Source organism: Podarcis pityusensis (assembly GCF_964106645.2).
Source record: "Podarcis pityusensis genome assembly, chromosome: 8".
Taxonomy (NCBI): Eukaryota; Metazoa; Chordata; class Lepidosauria; order Squamata; family Lacertidae; genus Podarcis; species Podarcis pityusensis.
Window position 1 is genome coordinate 37,977,542 of NC_138033.1, and position 16,084 is coordinate 37,993,625.

The following is a 16,084-nucleotide window of genomic DNA, read 5'->3' on the forward strand; positions in this document are numbered from 1 at the left end:
TCAGTTTACGCTTAGGGCCCGGGCGGGAGGTGGGGTACCATTAAAAAAAAAGCGTCCTCAGGAGCCCTGAAGCGCCATTTCCTGGCTAATCGAGCGCGACTCTTCAATTTTCTTATCTCTAGAACGACGTGGGGCCAAAATGGCGGCGTCGGCGGCCGGTTCAGGCCTGAGAGGAGGGAGCGATGGCAGCGGCTCCGGACCTTCTGTTTCCTCATCCTCCTCGCTATCCATGGAGCAAATCCGGGCGCTCACTGACCTGCCGGAGCTGGAGGCCGCCTACAGCCGCCTGTGCGGGGAGGAGGTGCGGCTTCGATTATATTCTCTCCCTCCCCTCCCAGCCCCCGTCACTTCGGATCTAGGCTGCCTCGGTATCCCTTCGGACCTCGCTCCTGTGGAGGGTGCCCCCCCCGCGCTAAATTAGAGGGCATTAGTGTCGCCCCCGTGAACACTAAATTAGAGGGCATTAAAAGAGTATTGGGCAAATTCGTGGAGGAAGAGGAGGTTTGCAGTGGCTATTATCCAGGATGGCTATGTGTTGCTTCCATGGTCAGAGGCAGCGATGCTTCTGAATAGTGGCTTCTGGAATTGCAAAGGGGAGAGTTGCTGTCGCACCCATATCCTGTTTGTGGGTTTCCCTTTGGGGCATTTGGTTGGCCATGGTGAGGAAAGGATGCTGGACTCTGTGGGCTGCCTTTGGCCTGAGCCATCAAACCCCTCTTAGGTTCTCCTTCCTTCAAGATGGGAGACCAGCTTTCGCCAACCTGTTGCCCACCAGATGTGATCAAATGATGTCAGGGCTGCATAGTTGGCAAAGGGTGGGTTAAATAGATGCTCATGACTCTCCCTCACAAAACTTAAAACAAGGTAGAATGATGAAAACCTAAAATGTCATATCATAGGGCCACAAATATTCCACAGGTAAAATTCCTGGGTGCATCTGAGCAAGTGTCTGTTCGGTTTCTGGATAGATGTGGTAACAACCATCAGTACTCTAGTCCCAAACCTTTTGTGGCCTGGGACACATTTGGCAATCTAATAAAGTGTTGTGTGCAAAGACCCAAAAACTAGTGATACACAGAATATCTCATCCTAACTAAACTACAGGGAAAACACTATCATAAGCAAGTCAAAGGGGAGGCAACCTCCCCCCAAACAAGCAAAAGAGGTATCAGCAAACCTACCAAAACAAACAGCCAAAAGGTATGCAACCTCAAACGCAGGCAATCCAAACACCCCCCACAAAGAAGGCAAAACAGTCCCACTAAGCCTGCTGCCACCACCACCCACTCAAATACAGGCAAAACATTCCAACCCACTCAACATAAAAGCCAGTAAAAGTAACATATATATAAAAACAGCCAGGAACACACCCATATCACTTTAAAGGTAGTAGTAACAGGATCCTGCCTTTTTCTTTCCTGAAAAGGCGGCAAGACAAAGAAAGGCATGAGCCTCCAGCTCCCCCACCTTCCTTTCCAAAGAGGAATTTCTCTGGGCCAAGAAAGGGAAGAGGGTACGGCACATGAATGCCTGCAGTTTGCTTGGCAGAACCACACAGTGTTAAGCATGCATGGGCAGGTGCAGTTGTCCTCAGAGTGCACCACAGGGAGTGGCCGTGGGCGTTATGTTGGGGACCCCAAATCCAGCATAATGTGGATTGTACCATATGATTGGGTAGAATCAGAGCTAGTGATGTGCAACAAATATTGGTCATGTGTGCAAAGGTCCTGAACCCAAGGAGACAAAAGAGCCTTGATGGATCATTCCAGGGCAGTATCTGCCTGTGGAAGCCCAGGAGGAGGATATGATAGTGATGAATATCCCATTTATCTAGTAATGGACTCCATTGTTGTTTGAGAGGAAGCATACCCTCTTTCATGGAAAGGATAAACTGATGCAGAATAGAGCATGTGATGTACCCAACCCCTATTAGCAACCTTTTGCTTGAATCTCTGATCTGATGTCACATTGAGTTCTTAAGTCATGCCGTTACCATTGATCTTGAAAGGGACATGCTGCAAATTGGGCATTGATTATGCCTGCAGCATTATATTTCTGTTTTTCAGAAAGCCGTGGAAGAAGAGTTGGAGATGCTTCTGGAACAGCAGAGCTCCATGGAGAGCAAGATGGCTACCCTTCATCGCATGGGGTGAGTAGCAGTCGTAGTACGGTATGTGCAGTGCTGCATCGTTGCCGGAACAAATAGAGCCAGATGAGGGTCAGGCCGATTGTCATTACCCTTGTGGATGCTGTTTTTCCCAAAATAGACATCCTACTTTCCCTTGTTTCTTTGTTTTCAGTCCTAACCTGCAGCTCATTGAAGGCGATGCGAAGCAGCTAGCTGGAATGATCACTTTCACCTGCAATCTGGCTGAGAATGTCAGCAGCAAAGTCCGACAGCTCGACCTTGCCAAGGTAACTAGATAAAGCCATACTGAGCTTTGAGTCCAATTGGGTTGTCATGACATGGCTGTGTGTGATTGTCGACATTTAAGGAGGAATTTTTCTTTCCCTCCCCCATCACTGGTCCTTTCATACCTGTACAGTAATAATAATATTGTGGGAGTATTGTTTTGGTTTTGGTTTTTTTTTAAATGATATTTATTAGAATTTTTTTTAAAGTTACAAAAGAAAACAAAGTAATAAAAGAACAAAGAAAAACACAAACCACATCCAACAATACAAATTCAAAAAGAAAAAAAAGAAAAAAAAAATACACCGCAAACATTTAAAAACAAATCCATTATTCTCAAATCCTCAACTGTCATTACCTTCTTTCTTTGACCTCCTCCTCCTCCCTTTTTTTGTATCCTAGTTGTTAATTGTTGCAGCAAATCCTTTCCATATTTCATAAAATTCTGTCATTACATTACCTTAAGCTATTTTAATCTTATCTTACTATAAAAAACCTTGAAACTTAAAACTTAAATCTTATTTTTACCAACTTCTCATAACCATAATATTCTTACATAATTCTTTAAACATTTTTACTAAAGCCAAGTAATTTCATTCCAACATTTTCCTAACATTCATCAATTTTATAAAACAATCCTAGTAGTAGAAAAAGAAATAAAAACAATCCAATCTTCATCCAGCGTCCCTTCCTCCTGGTCCCGGGTTTTGTCAGTCCTTATTATCCCATCGATTTAGCGCATTAACCTGGTAACCTTATATCCGAGGCCCTTAAGTCTCTTCCATGTCCCTTCCGCAGCTCTTCTTCATATTTGTAACTGTATTTTCCCTTGTCTCCTGCTCGTTTCACTCGTGGGAACTCCAACTTAACAATATTTTTGACCCTTCTCAACAGATCAGCCCCTTTTCCATAATCCACACTAAATTCCATGTGGTATTTAAGAACATATTTCAAAATCCCTCCAAAATTAGGAGCCCCCGCAATCCCAGACATCTCACGGCCCATTGCCAGACTTGAAAAGTCCAAACATCCCTGCATAGGGGGGGTCTATCCAGCCCCCCATTTCCAAACCAAACCAAACTTTTTCTTTCCAAATCTGGCTTTTTCCAAGTTCATTTGTCAAATCCGAAAGCTCATGTTCCTGTTGGGCCTGTTCTGTCAAGGCACACTCCTGATTTAATTCCTGGGTGGGCTCCACATATTTTCCCACTGCCTGTTCAAAATTTCCCACTGCCTGTTCAAAATTTCTAATCGAATCAGCCATCAAATTCGTCTTCTCATGTAGCTGTTCCAGTAGGGCATTTGTTTTATAGAAAGCACACAACAGAGCTTCTGAATACATTGTCCTGCAAGGTCAGATGTCTATTCCCACGATTGTAATCTGTAACAGCTGCCAGCTCCCCGGAGTTGGTTACAGTTTCACAGTCTCCCTCTAGGGGGAAACCTTCTATTTGTTCTTTCTTTTAAAGACAAGTCTAGCAACAAAAGTTTCCTTTTTCAGATATTTTGTCAATATTTGTTCCTTTAAGAAGCGAAGGGGAACAATGGAGTCAAAGTTTCTCTTCTTATAGCTATCTGTCAAAAACGTTGTCTCTGGTCAATGAGCTTCAAACGTCAGTCCTGACACCCCGCTCCAGGATCAGGGCGGTGGAAAGTTACTTTACTTTAAACTCACTTCTGCAGGTTTAAACAGTCCGAAAAAGATCCCCCCTTCTTCTCCTGCTTCCGAAGGGGGGTTCAACAATTTTAAAATGATGAAAGTTAATCTTTTAGAAGCTATTTTCTGAGCTCTAGTTTACGTTGTCTTTGCTTTATTCTGTCTACAAAGAAACGGAAGGCTGACTTCCTGTTTAGACCTTCCCGTTTCAGTGCCAAATTGAAGTAAATTTTTAAGTCCAATTCCTTTCTGCTCGCAAGTCCTTATTTAAAGTCCAATTGTCCGAAATTTAAGTACTCACGGGTGATTATTTTAGAAACCAAATTGTCCCAGGAAAAAGGCAGCGCTCTCCGGCAACGGCTATGCGGCTTCGCTCCACGGAAAAAGCAGCTGACTCTCAGCACCGCGCCACTTCCCCCTCTTCGTTTCGGAGCCCGTTAGTGGGTTCCTTTGCGGGTTGGGGGGGCGCTAAGGGTGCCCGCCGAGTCCCATGGTCACAGGCTTCATCCGCCTGTGATTTTTAAAAGGGTCCCCGCTTTGCCGTAGCGGAAAAGACCCGTTTCGCGCGGAGCTAGTCCCTCCAGATCAGAGGGAGTCCGCCATTGCCGATGGCGCCACCCCGGAAGTTATTGTTTTGGTTTGTTATCATGGTATGTATTTTTGTGTTTTTATATTGTGAACCACCGCGTGATCTTCATAAGTAGGGCAGTATAGAAATTAAATAAAAGATAAGAATACAAGGCTGTCCCATTTTACTCATCTGTTTTTGAGATGTGGTCTTTATTTGAGTTGTCAAGGGTTGCAGAAATGTTTCAGACGCACTTGTTTCAAATACGACTGTTCCCACACATTCTCCATTTACATGGGCATATCCCTTCATATGCATAATCAAGAGACATGTTGGGATCTTTTAACCTGGAGTTAAAGTGGGCTATGATCACAGAAAGGGGAAAGAGCGAAGAGACAACAGGCCAAGGTCTAAGGTATTCAAATATATTAGTTACCACAGGGATAGGCAAGGAAAGGGTGCATTGTAGGCATGCTGGGACAAAAATGTCATTGCTTGGCATCTGAAAACTGTTAGGAAGGGAGACCATCTCATCTCCCAGGGCATGGAATGCCTCACATACAGTTCCATGACAATGGTTGTCCCCCACATTCCCACCAGGCACCCTTTCGGTGCTGGGAGCAGAGCCTCCCCTGTATAGATGGGCAGGATCCTTGTGGGAAGAGATGGTCTGCCTCCAAGCTGTTTAGGACTTTAGAAGAAGTCATTGGAAGCCATGACACCTGATATAGCAATAGCAAGCTGCAAAAAAGCTTGCCGCAGTCAAAACTTCAGCTTAAGTTTCCAAATGTTTTTCAAAGACATCCTGATGCAGCATGTGCTGCTTTGGCCCAGCCTTGATGAGACAAATGTGTGTGATCATGGCCAGGCTAGTTGCATCCTGGAGAACTCTTCCCTGCTGTGCTGGATCTTGGGGGCCCTGCTTATCGTATCTTGAATGCATGCTCACAGAGCAGCAATCTGGCTGGTGGGATTGGCGCGGAGCACCCATAGCTGGGAAATCATTATATGTAGCTTCCTCAGCTGTTGTGGTCTCCATTAGCCTCTTCTGCTCCTGCCTTGCCAATTTTGGAGGGGAATTAATTGGGGCCCTTCTTGGCAGAATCGCCTCTATCAAGCCATCCAGAGAGCAGATGACATTCTGGACTTGAAGTTCTGCATGGATGGAGTCCAGACAGCCCTGAGGAATGAAGATTATGAACAGGCTGCTGCGCATATTCATCGCTACCTTTCTTTGGACAAATCTGTCATTGAGCTCAGCAGGCAGGGCCGGGAAGGTATTCATTATGTTTATTGGTTTATTTAATTGTATCTAATATCCCACCCTACACTGTAAAAACAATATTTGGGGTGGATTCTAATATATTAACAATAGCCAAAGATGCACCTGATTGTTGTGAAGTACATTAAGTGTCATTTGGTTTTACAGAATACACCCAGAGTCATCTTTCAATTCTCTGTTTCTGTGATGATTTCTGTTGTTACTAGTAAAAATGAACAAAAGCCAACTTCGTCACTAGGAACAAATGCTGCCTAAACTTCTACTACTTTCATTCCACTTTTTTTATTTCACATATTTATAACACCCTAGCGGTTCACACAAGGGTCTCAGGGCAGGGCATGACGCATGTTTTAAAAACACAATAAACAGTATATAAATACAGAACCATCATAAATCCTAATTAAAAGTAAGATTAAATGTCAACAGGGATGAAATAAAAAGATAACCAGCAGAAGCAAATCACGGTGCCCTTCCAAGGTCTGAACAAAAAGGAGCATTTTTTAAAGTGATAATATTGATGTGTGACCCACCTCTGAGGGGAGGTCCTTCCTTATGTATGGAGCCATTTCAGAGAAATGATATTGAGACTCTCCTTTCTGGGCAGGCAGCATAATTGAGGCCAACTTGAAGCTTCTGCAGGAGGCAGAGCAGCGCCTGAAGGTGATTGTGACTGAGAAATTTGACATTGCCACAAAACAGGAAGACCTGCCCCAAGTGGAGCGCTTTTTCAAGATATTTCCTCTGCTGGGCTTGCATGAAGAAGGACTAAGTAAATTCTCCGAGTACCTGTGCAAACAGGTAAGTGTAGCTTGAGAGCTGCTGCTCATTTGCAACTGAGATGCATTCTGAGCTTCTTGGGGTTGAGCCATTGCTCCTGTTCTAGTGGGTCAGTCATATAGAAACTGGGACTTTTTAGTTTAGAAAAAAGATGGGTAAGGATGGAACACAGTAGATGTGTGCACAGTTACAAGCAGCCTCATATCCATCACGTAACACATAATTCAACTATGGAACTATCTGCAACAGGTTAAAGTGATGGCCACCAGCTTGGACTGCTGTAAAGATTTGATTGATTGATTGATTGATTGATTGATTAACAAAATATTAATTTTTAAAAAAGGCTCCTCGAGGAGGATTGTCCTTGCATGAGTTTTGACTGAGGCTGTGGGATAACATAGGCTAAAAGTCTCCATTCTTTTCAGGTTGCAAATAAAGCGGAGGAGAACCTGCAGTTGGTGATGAAGACAGACATGAGTGACCGTAGAGCTGCAGCTATCTTTGCAGACACTCTGACCCTACTTTTTGAAGGTAACCCCCTGCCACCATTGAGAATACCTCATTGAGAATATCTGCCTTATGCTAAGTCAAACCATTGGTCCATCTAATTCAGTACTGCCTATACTGACCGCCAAGGACTTTTCATGATTTCAGTTGGGGCGTGTTCCCAGAGCTACTAGGAGATGCCGTTAAGGACTGACTCTGGAAGCATCTGCATGCCCAGCAGATGCTCTACCACCGAGCTGTGGCCCTTCCCCATATTACTAGAAACAGGATGCTGTCTTGACAGCATTGCACAAGCAGTGAAGTGTTGAAGGAAAGTCTTGGGCTTCTGTTTGGAATGATCCTTTTGTCCTCACAGGATGGGGTGGCAGCTTTTTCTGGAGCACTGTACAACAGTCTCATATCACCTGTTTTTTCTTCTTCTAGGGATTGCCCGTATTGTGGAGACCCACCAGCCCATTGTGGAGACCTACTATGGACCAGGCAGGCTTTATACACTGATTAAGCACCTACAGACAGAATGTGATCGACAGGTAGAAAAGGTTGTGGACAAGTTTATCCAGCAGAGATCCTATCACAGACAGGTGAGAGACTTGCCAGTGTGGCCTGAGGAAGACATGGAGGAACCCACTTTGAGCCAGTTCCATGAGGCTTCTCTTGAGTTTGCTGGTGCAAGAGAGCCCTTTATGTGGCTTGTAACAATGGGGACAGCACATGCAGACCTCACATTGTGGGCTGCTGCTGGGGTCACCTGTGTTTTCTTACTGGTGGTGGCATGCCAGTGCAGAAGGCTAGTCTCTTGGCTGGTTAGGGAACACAAATGCTCTAATTACTAGTGGCCCCAGTGACTCTCACCCACACACCCCGTCCTGCCTGCTGTATACCTTCAATCCCTGTTGGTTCAATTTTTACAACATCCCAGTGGTGGCTGTCACTGTTTCGGTCCCATCTGCAAAATGGGGCAGAATCGGGGCAGAGTGTGGCCATCCAGTGCACCCAGACCGATGTGCCTAAAGGGTCTTGAGGTTCCACACAGAAAAGTGCCCCCAAATTTTTGCAGCTCTCTGCAGCCACAGCCCACACCCTCCCCTTCCCTCTCACTCAAGGCATGTCAGAAGGTGAGTGACTTTTCCTGTAGTCCCTAAGTTATTAACTCTGCAATGTGCCATGTAAACCAATGGGTAACAGTGCTACCCATTGCCTTCCAACTCTCCTGTGTGTCAGTTTAGCTGGCTTGTCCAAGGCCACCCAATGAGCTTCAGGGCCCAGCAAATAAATGAGCTTGCTCACTGTTGCTGTTTCTGTTCCTGTCTCTCTCTCTCTCTCTCTCTCTCTGTCTCTCTGTACTGAGTCATGCTCTAAGGCTTGGTGGTGATTTCTCTGTAGACTCCTGTTGTCCAACATAGCAAATACTTCTGGGGTTTGCTTATTAGTGTGTTTTTTCTTTTCTTTTTAATGCTTCTTTCAAAAGCTGCAGCAGCATCCTTCTGTTTCTGATCTCTCTGTAACCCCTATGTAAATTCCCCTTGGGTGTGGAATGAAGAGGTCATCCTTAGCTCTCCTTCCCTCTACCTGTTGCCTTATTACTGCTCCAGCGGGAGGAGACTGGTAATTTAGGAGTCAAGCAGAAAAGAGGTTTCTAACAGCTCTCTACTTCTTACGCTTGCAGTTTCAGCATGTTCAGAACAGCATGATGAGGAGTTCAGTTGCGGAGAAGATTGAGCCAAGGTAAACTGGCCAAAATCTCCCCCTCTTTCCTTCCTGCTTTTCAGCCACAACTCTTTTCATTGTGGGAAATTGTGGTTTGATCTGGCACTTAAATGTCCAAGGGTATCCTGGAAAGGACCAGGCCCAGTCTTACGAAACTAGTGTGTTCTCCCTCTGTGATGCCATCCAGTGTGCTCTCCTTTGTCACCACCCAATGGGCCAGACATCTGTCCACTAGGAGGCAGGGGCTCTTTCATAGATTAGGGGGGGTCACCTGCTTTCTCCCCTGACCTGTCTCACAATGGAAGACTGCACGAGATGGAATTGTGTTGTACAGTATTTGTATGTTTGATGGAACCATTTGCATCAGAGAGTGATCATATAAGCTGCAAATTGGAATGGAAAAGGGGGAAGAGTGGATTAGAATAGGTAAGAATGTAAAGTGGTGAGGATGAGCAGGCCAGGGACTTATGAGGTGACTTACACCCTGGAGCAAATGATTATGACAACTACCACTTGGTTGCTAATGCTTTCTCAGGAAGGTACTCAAGAGGGTTGTGGCAGTTGCTGGCTCTGTTGAAGACTGGCCATTAACTGGACCCAGTTCCAATCTAGGTTCAGGCCTGGCTGGTATTACATTTCTCTGCTTGCATTGTTCAATTAGCTGGGTGAATTTATAGGATTGAAGGCAATTTGCAGCAGCCAGAGGTTTGCATCTCTCTCTGGAAAGGAAGAGAGAGAGAGAGAGAGAGTGTGTACATGCACCAGTTTAAAACCCACTCTCCAGAGCTACTGTGGCAAGTTTTACCTACCTTATGAGTTTGTCTCTGGTCATTGCTAAGCTCAAGTTTTAGCCACCCAGCTGATGACTACACTGAGGTGTCTAGGGATTCTTGTTCCTGCCAAACCCAAATGCACAGTTAATAACAAATTTCCTTGCAGGAACAGCAAGGCCTCCCCTTAAGCTTGTTCCTCTGCTATGAGGAACAGGTTTTCACAGCACTGGTAAACAAAAACCACAAATCATTGGCATGACAGGAAATGGCAAAGCCGGCCTTATGGTCCCAGAATGGCTCATGGCACTACATTTCTACATCTGCAAACATTTGTTTGTTGACTGGAAGCATTGTTTCACATGTGGCAATTTCAGGATTCCAACATGAGCTTGCTGGCTGTCCAGAGCTGTCTTAGGACTTTGTTCTACCACCTCATCTTGTTGTGAAATGCCTGCTTTCTCAGTGGTTCTGCTATTGACTGTCACTTTTCTTCTCACAGGGAACTTGACCCCATTTTAACAGAGGTTACCTTGATGAATGCACGGAGTGAGCTGTATCTGAGATTCATTAGAAGGCGCATCATCTCCGACTTTGAGGTGGGAGATTCCATGGCTTCAGAGGATGTGAAGCAAGGTGAAAACTTAAGTGCTCCTTGCACAAAACCAAATCTGAGATGCTCTTTAACTTGTGGCTGGTTTGGCTTACCAGATGAACTTGTGTAATGGGCAAGATTTCACAACAGAAATAATAAGTTAACAAATTATGCTGCATTACTAACTCCACTTACTGGGAGTAAGCCCCATTGAATTCAGTTGGACTTGCTTCTGAGTAGGTATGGTTAAGATTGCACTATTAGGATTCCTTGGCCATGCTTTGTGGGCTCTGGATCAGGCAGGATTTCCCAAGATTCATGTGCCAATGTGGGTAGGGTTGGGATGGAAGTGGGCAGAGTAACAATGACTCTCACCTTTGTACATCTGGCTGAATTCCAGCCATGCAACAAACAGCGCAAGATGTCTCCAGGCACACACTCAGACATATCTGTCTCAAGCCTCCATCCAGGCAGGCAAGAGGCATTAACATTTTAGGAAGGTACAGAGCAGGACTAAGGAATTGCTCACCCCACCCCCTCACCTCTGCAACTTCAGTCCTGCCAAGAAGGTTGTGTTCCCTTGCGCTGTGGTTACCAAGGAGGGTGTGGAAATGGCTTACAAGCTGCTTGGTGTTGATATTGGGAAAGAGTCAGAGCTTGCAGTCCATAGCTCCTACTCCTGCCTCAGGATCTAAGGAAGCCTTCCAAAAACCTGCTGCCTAATTCATTCTGAGTGCATTTTTCCCCCTGGCCCAAGTCTTGTGTGAGCATCATTCCACTGTTCTTGTTTTCCTCCTAAATAGGCTATTGATTGCAATACAAAGTGGGTGACTTACCAGGGATGGGGAATGTTGTGTGCAGGAAATTGCAGTTGCTCAGAAGGAGTTGGACTGGTGTCCTGTTACTGCAGCCCATGGCCTGCTTCTCTGCTTGTACTCCACAGAGCATCAGAAGTGCCTGGACAAGCTGCTGAACAACTGCTTACTGAGCTGCGCCATGCAGGAGCTGATTGGCTATTATATTACCATGGAGGAGTATTTCATGAGGGAGACTGTCAACAAGGTAGGGGAAGCTGCCCTCCTTTTCAGGATGGGGGGATATTGAGTTGAATCTTAGGGTACTGAGTGCATCATAGTGGATTGAGGCCCTTCTGATTGACTGAGCTCTGAAAATTCCTGTGGGGTGTAATGTTGGGGATTTCTGAATTGCCTATAGTGTGAGCACCAGAAAGGACTGTTACGGTTTTGAGACCCCTTTGAAATTCTCTTCATAAATTAAAAAATATCCTCTATTCTTCAGGCACAGCAAATTCTGGAAGGCCCATGTCTGGAGGGCGCACCTGCCTGCCAGAGCAGTTCATGATCAGCTGGCTTTGCAGGTTGTGAAGAGTCTTGTTGGCCCTCCTTATTTACTTGTCTTACTCTAAGTGACTTACTAAAGGTTGAACGACATAACATATAAGGCAATACATTTCAGTAAAACCTTTCCACTAACCTGTAATCAAGTCCAGCAGAAAAACCAAAAACATCAGCAAGAAGAGCATGCAATCAAATAGGTGTCATACTAGGTCATATCCCTGGTAGAAGAGACAAGTTTTAACCTGGCACCTGAAGGATGTTGTTGACCGTGCCAGACAGACCTCACTGGGGACAGCCTTCCACAGACTGGGAACCAGAGCTGAAAAGCCATGCTCTCCCTTGTTCCTTCTCTCTGAATCTCCCTCAAAGAGTGCACCCAGAGAATGGCTCAGATGAAGATCAATGACTCCAGCGAGGTCCTGAATCATATAGGTGAAAACAGGCACTTTGAATTAGGCCAGGAAACATGCAGGTAGCCAGTGCAGCTGCACCAATATAGGTGTTCTGTGGAAGTCATTGATGTTGTGTTGATTTCTTTGCCAGGCTGTTGCTATGGACACATGTGAGAAGGGTCAGCTGACCTCCAGTATGGTGGATGATGTCTTCTATATCGTGAAGAAGTGCATTGGGCGGGCTCTTTCCAGCTCCAGCATTGACTGTCTCTGTGCTATGATCAATCACTCCATCACGGAGCTGGAGTCAGATTTCAGGTGTGTGGTGTGAAGCTTTTTGGCCCTCCTAGACTGCAGTGGTCCAGGCAGTTCACCTAATATAGCACTTACGGTTACAGATTTTCAGCACATAGGTTTTTGGCCTCCTTGGTCTCCACCAGATGGCGCCATGAGGTGCAGGTTCCTACCTGCCTTGTAGGTATCTGCTCCAAGATTCCTAAGCTTTTGTCTCCCCCTTTGAAAGGGTAGTCAACTTCCAGCCTCTTTTTTGTGAAAGGCTTCAAGAGGATCAGCAGAGAGGAGCAGGCTAGCTTCTTCTTTGAGCAGAGAGTGAAATTCTGAATTTGACACAGGGGTCACATCATGTCTAGTTCCACAATGGCAAATGTTACATGCAAAATTCCTTGGCTTCTTCATACTGCAGCCTTCCAGATTCCTGGCCATTATTGCGCACAAGAAGGGCTGTGACTTTAGGGGCACTTCATTGGCATGCAGTGAATATTCCTGGGCAAGAGAGCAGAATATTTATTATCTAAGCCCTCTTGAGAACTGTGTATGTCACTTCCATGTGCTGATGAGCAGCTGAAATAGAAGCTGGTTCTAAATAAAGGTGGTGAGTAGGAGGGTGGCAGGCAATGATTGGAAGAATTGGGAGGAAGGAAATCCTTGGAGTTCACTGCCTTTGTCCCCTTTGCCCAGCGTGGTATGACAGTGACTTGGAAGCGGTCAGATCTCACAGGACATCTTGGCAACTACCATCTCCTCTCTTGCCCTTTCCAGGGAGGTCTTGTGCAACAAACTCAAGATGGGTTTCCCAGCCACCACATTCCAGGACTTCCAGAGAGGTGTGACCAGCGCAGTGAGCATCATGCACAGCAGCCTTCAGCAGGGCAAGTTTGACACCAAAGGCATTGAAAGTACAGATGAGGCCAAGCAGTCCTTTCTGGTGGGTGTGCAGCTTTAAACACCTGCAATACAGGTGGGAGACATAGGGAAGGAATAGGAGCAAGCATTGTGATCTTTTCTATGAACCGCCCTGAGACCTCTGTGTATAGGGCGGTATATAAATTCTATTATTATTATTATTATTATTATTATTATTATTATTAAAGCATTAGCCAGGATCTGGAAGATTAAGCTATGGTGTCAGAGCAGTGCAACTGGGTGAGAAAGGATGGATGTCACCAAGTAGAAGTCAGTGTGATGGGCTCCAAGAATGAATGTCAAGTATAATAAGGTTTTGTATTTGCAATGAAGAGAGTTGTACTTACATCCAGGTGAATAGGATGGAGAGGGAGTGGTGAGGTCGGTCACGGTGTTCTGTATTCTCTGTCCAGAGGGAGGGAGGGAGGCAGCCAACCAAACAAACAGGTGGGTTGTCTTAACCCACTAGCCAAGCAAGCAGTGGCAAGTCTCAAGAGAGCATCTGGCTATGTCCTTCTTCGTGCCCAATCCTAATTGTGCCCACAGCAAGGATCTTCCCAGGAGTAGCAAATTTCACAAGATTCTGATCCCCCTTTCCTCTCTGCCTCCTCCCATTCTTTAGGTGACATTAAACAATGTGGAGATCTGCAGTGAAAACATCATGACACTAAAGAAGACCCTGGAGGTACTGTCAGCAGACCTTCCACCACTGATTACCAAGAAAGGTCTTTAGGGCATCTTTCTCTTATCTGTTGTTAGCGTTGTTAGTCTACACTCTTTGCTCTTGGGAGGCTGCCTGTTGGCCTGACTCAAATCTGCAGTTGGGAGCTTTTATCTAGATTGATTCATTTTCTTAAACTTTTTAACTGGCTCATCCCAGCTGTTTAGGGTGGTAAACACACTTAAATCAGACTAATAAAACTTCTCAATAAGATGTCTGTTAAAATAAGCTACTGGGTTTAAACTGCCCACTGCCTGCTTAGCCCTAGCTGTGATGGTTTGCATGGTGTGAAGAGGTAGAGGCTGTCAGTGAAGTCCTCTCCCACCTCAGCTCTTGCCTTTTTCCTTTGCCCTTTAAAATGTTACCCTTTGCATACTGTGTTGAGCCCACAAAACAGGGGGTTGTGGCAGCGTGTCTTCCCACCTATTTCTAAGGCCAGCCCCCTCCCCCAATTGTTTTCTTCCTGAGGGTTAGTGAGCAGAGGATTCTTCTGTGTTTATTTACACTAATGTATGAGCCCACTGTTTCCTGCTTGCCAGTCTAGCTTCAAAGGCCATTTCTTTGACTTCTCTTTAACTATGTTCTCTCTCACAATCACCAGTCATATTTCTCCTTTGCTCCTGGTAACAAACAAGGCTCTTCCTGTGCCTCAGGTTCTTTTGTGCTTTCACACAGAGTGACTGTGCCAAACTGCTTAGCCAGGGGTTTGGGGGTGAACAAGCACAACCCAAGATTGACAGCTGTCTTTCAGACATGGCTGCCATGTCCAACAAGTTTCGAGATCTGTTGCAGGTAAGCTTTCCAATGTTTGAACATGGCCTCTTAGCTCCGTTCAGCAGATAAATCCCAAGGACTGTCTTACAAAATTGCCTAGTGATGGTTTGCTCAGCAGGCTGCCTCTGATTTCCAGAAATCAACAAGCCTGGGCCCTGCATGAGGCATTCAGCCTCTGAGGCATGAGAACCTTCACTGTAAAGGGAGAGACATCTTTTTGGCTGATGCTTAAAGTGGAATCCAGAACACGGGCTATGATGTTACAGAGTGGGAAGCCTTTTGAGGGACTGCCTGGGGCAGCACCTACCTAGAGCAATATAAGACCAGGCCAGTACCTGACAGGTTGCTGTGACACCCCTTCCCATCCTTAAGCACCTGTGTCTTGTCTCTGGGGCTTCCCAGGACTTTGCCACTTCAAATTGCAGGTGGCCATGCTGTGGCTCCATGGTTGGGAGGCAACCCCTTCATCCACTGCAGGAGTCACTCAGACTCAGGCATATATACCTGTGGCCATAAGCCTGCTACCCAGTGTTATCACACTCCTTGGTTGCTGCAACTGCAAGCAATCTCCCTCTGTCTTTTGGAGGCAGAGGAGTCCCGTGTTTCATTTGCACCTTTGTCAGGAGCTGCTCTCCTGAGCAAAGTTGGTATAGGCCAGCAATGACTAAGAACAGCTCTCTGGTACCTGGTTTTTTTAATATGTTAGTAGATTGACAGAGGTTTTCTCTTTTTCTCCACCTGCTTCCCCACAGGAAGGGTTGAATGAGCTCACTAACTCAGCTATCAAGCCACAGGTGAAACCTTGGATCAACCTCTTCCTGTCAGTCTCCCATAACATTGAAGAGGTGAGTCCTACCGCCTGCCCATTTGAACTGCTCAGATGGTACAGAGAAGGGGCTGTTGGAACGAACTCCTCCTACTTTCCACCAGAGAAATACAACCAAAACTGTAAGCTAGAGAATGGCTGGGCTAAAACCGACTGGTACAGCTCTCTTTTATGCTGCTGTTAGTTTTAAGTACTCTTGTGGGTTTTAAAGAAAATAACCTTCAATGTTATTTTTACTATATCTTGCACCATCTCAAGCACTTGGAGAGCGGCAGGATACGTATTTTAAAAATCCATCCTCAGGGGGTGTATCCTCAAGCCTTCAGGCCTGCTGAAGCAACACCCTCTTAAAAGGAAGTGAAGAATTGCATGTGACACTGCAGGGAAACCTGCCAGGTGCTGATTAAGATGCTTTGGTTAAAAATGCCAGGGCAGTTGAAGGGGATCCTGTGAGCCCTTCTAGCTACAAAGAGGTTGGAAGGATAAATGCCCACCTGAGATTCGGGGGTTTGAAGATCTTACTGCCCTTTTCAC

At 45.7% G+C, this 16,084-nt stretch overlaps 1 protein-coding gene across 2 annotated transcripts in view; it reads left to right on the plus strand.

Annotated features, from left to right (window-relative positions):
• COG4 (component of oligomeric golgi complex 4) overlaps positions 1-16,084 on the plus strand; it is a 19,100-nt gene continuing 3,016 nt past the window's right edge. The window contains exons 1-15 of one of the 2 annotated variants that reach the window (XM_081016893.1): positions 1-301; positions 2,067-2,149; positions 2,301-2,415; positions 5,741-5,915; positions 6,525-6,718; positions 7,123-7,228; positions 7,628-7,785; positions 8,871-8,929; positions 10,184-10,317; positions 11,220-11,338; positions 12,178-12,344; positions 13,086-13,251; positions 13,852-13,914; positions 14,626-14,742; positions 15,477-15,569. In XM_081016893.1, the coding sequence (XP_080873019.1) occupies positions 140-301; positions 2,067-2,149; positions 2,301-2,415; positions 5,741-5,915; positions 6,525-6,718; positions 7,123-7,228; positions 7,628-7,785; positions 8,871-8,929; positions 10,184-10,317; positions 11,220-11,338; positions 12,178-12,344; positions 13,086-13,251; positions 13,852-13,914; positions 14,626-14,742; positions 15,477-15,569 (1,911 nt within the window). In that variant the 5' untranslated portion in view covers positions 1-139. The remainder of the gene's footprint in view (positions 302-2,066; positions 2,150-2,300; positions 2,416-5,740; positions 5,916-6,524; positions 6,719-7,122; positions 7,229-7,627; positions 7,786-8,870; positions 8,930-10,183; positions 10,318-11,219; positions 11,339-12,177; positions 12,345-13,085; positions 13,252-13,851; positions 13,915-14,625; positions 14,743-15,476; positions 15,570-16,084) is intronic. The other variant, XM_081016892.1, reaches the window with a different exon arrangement.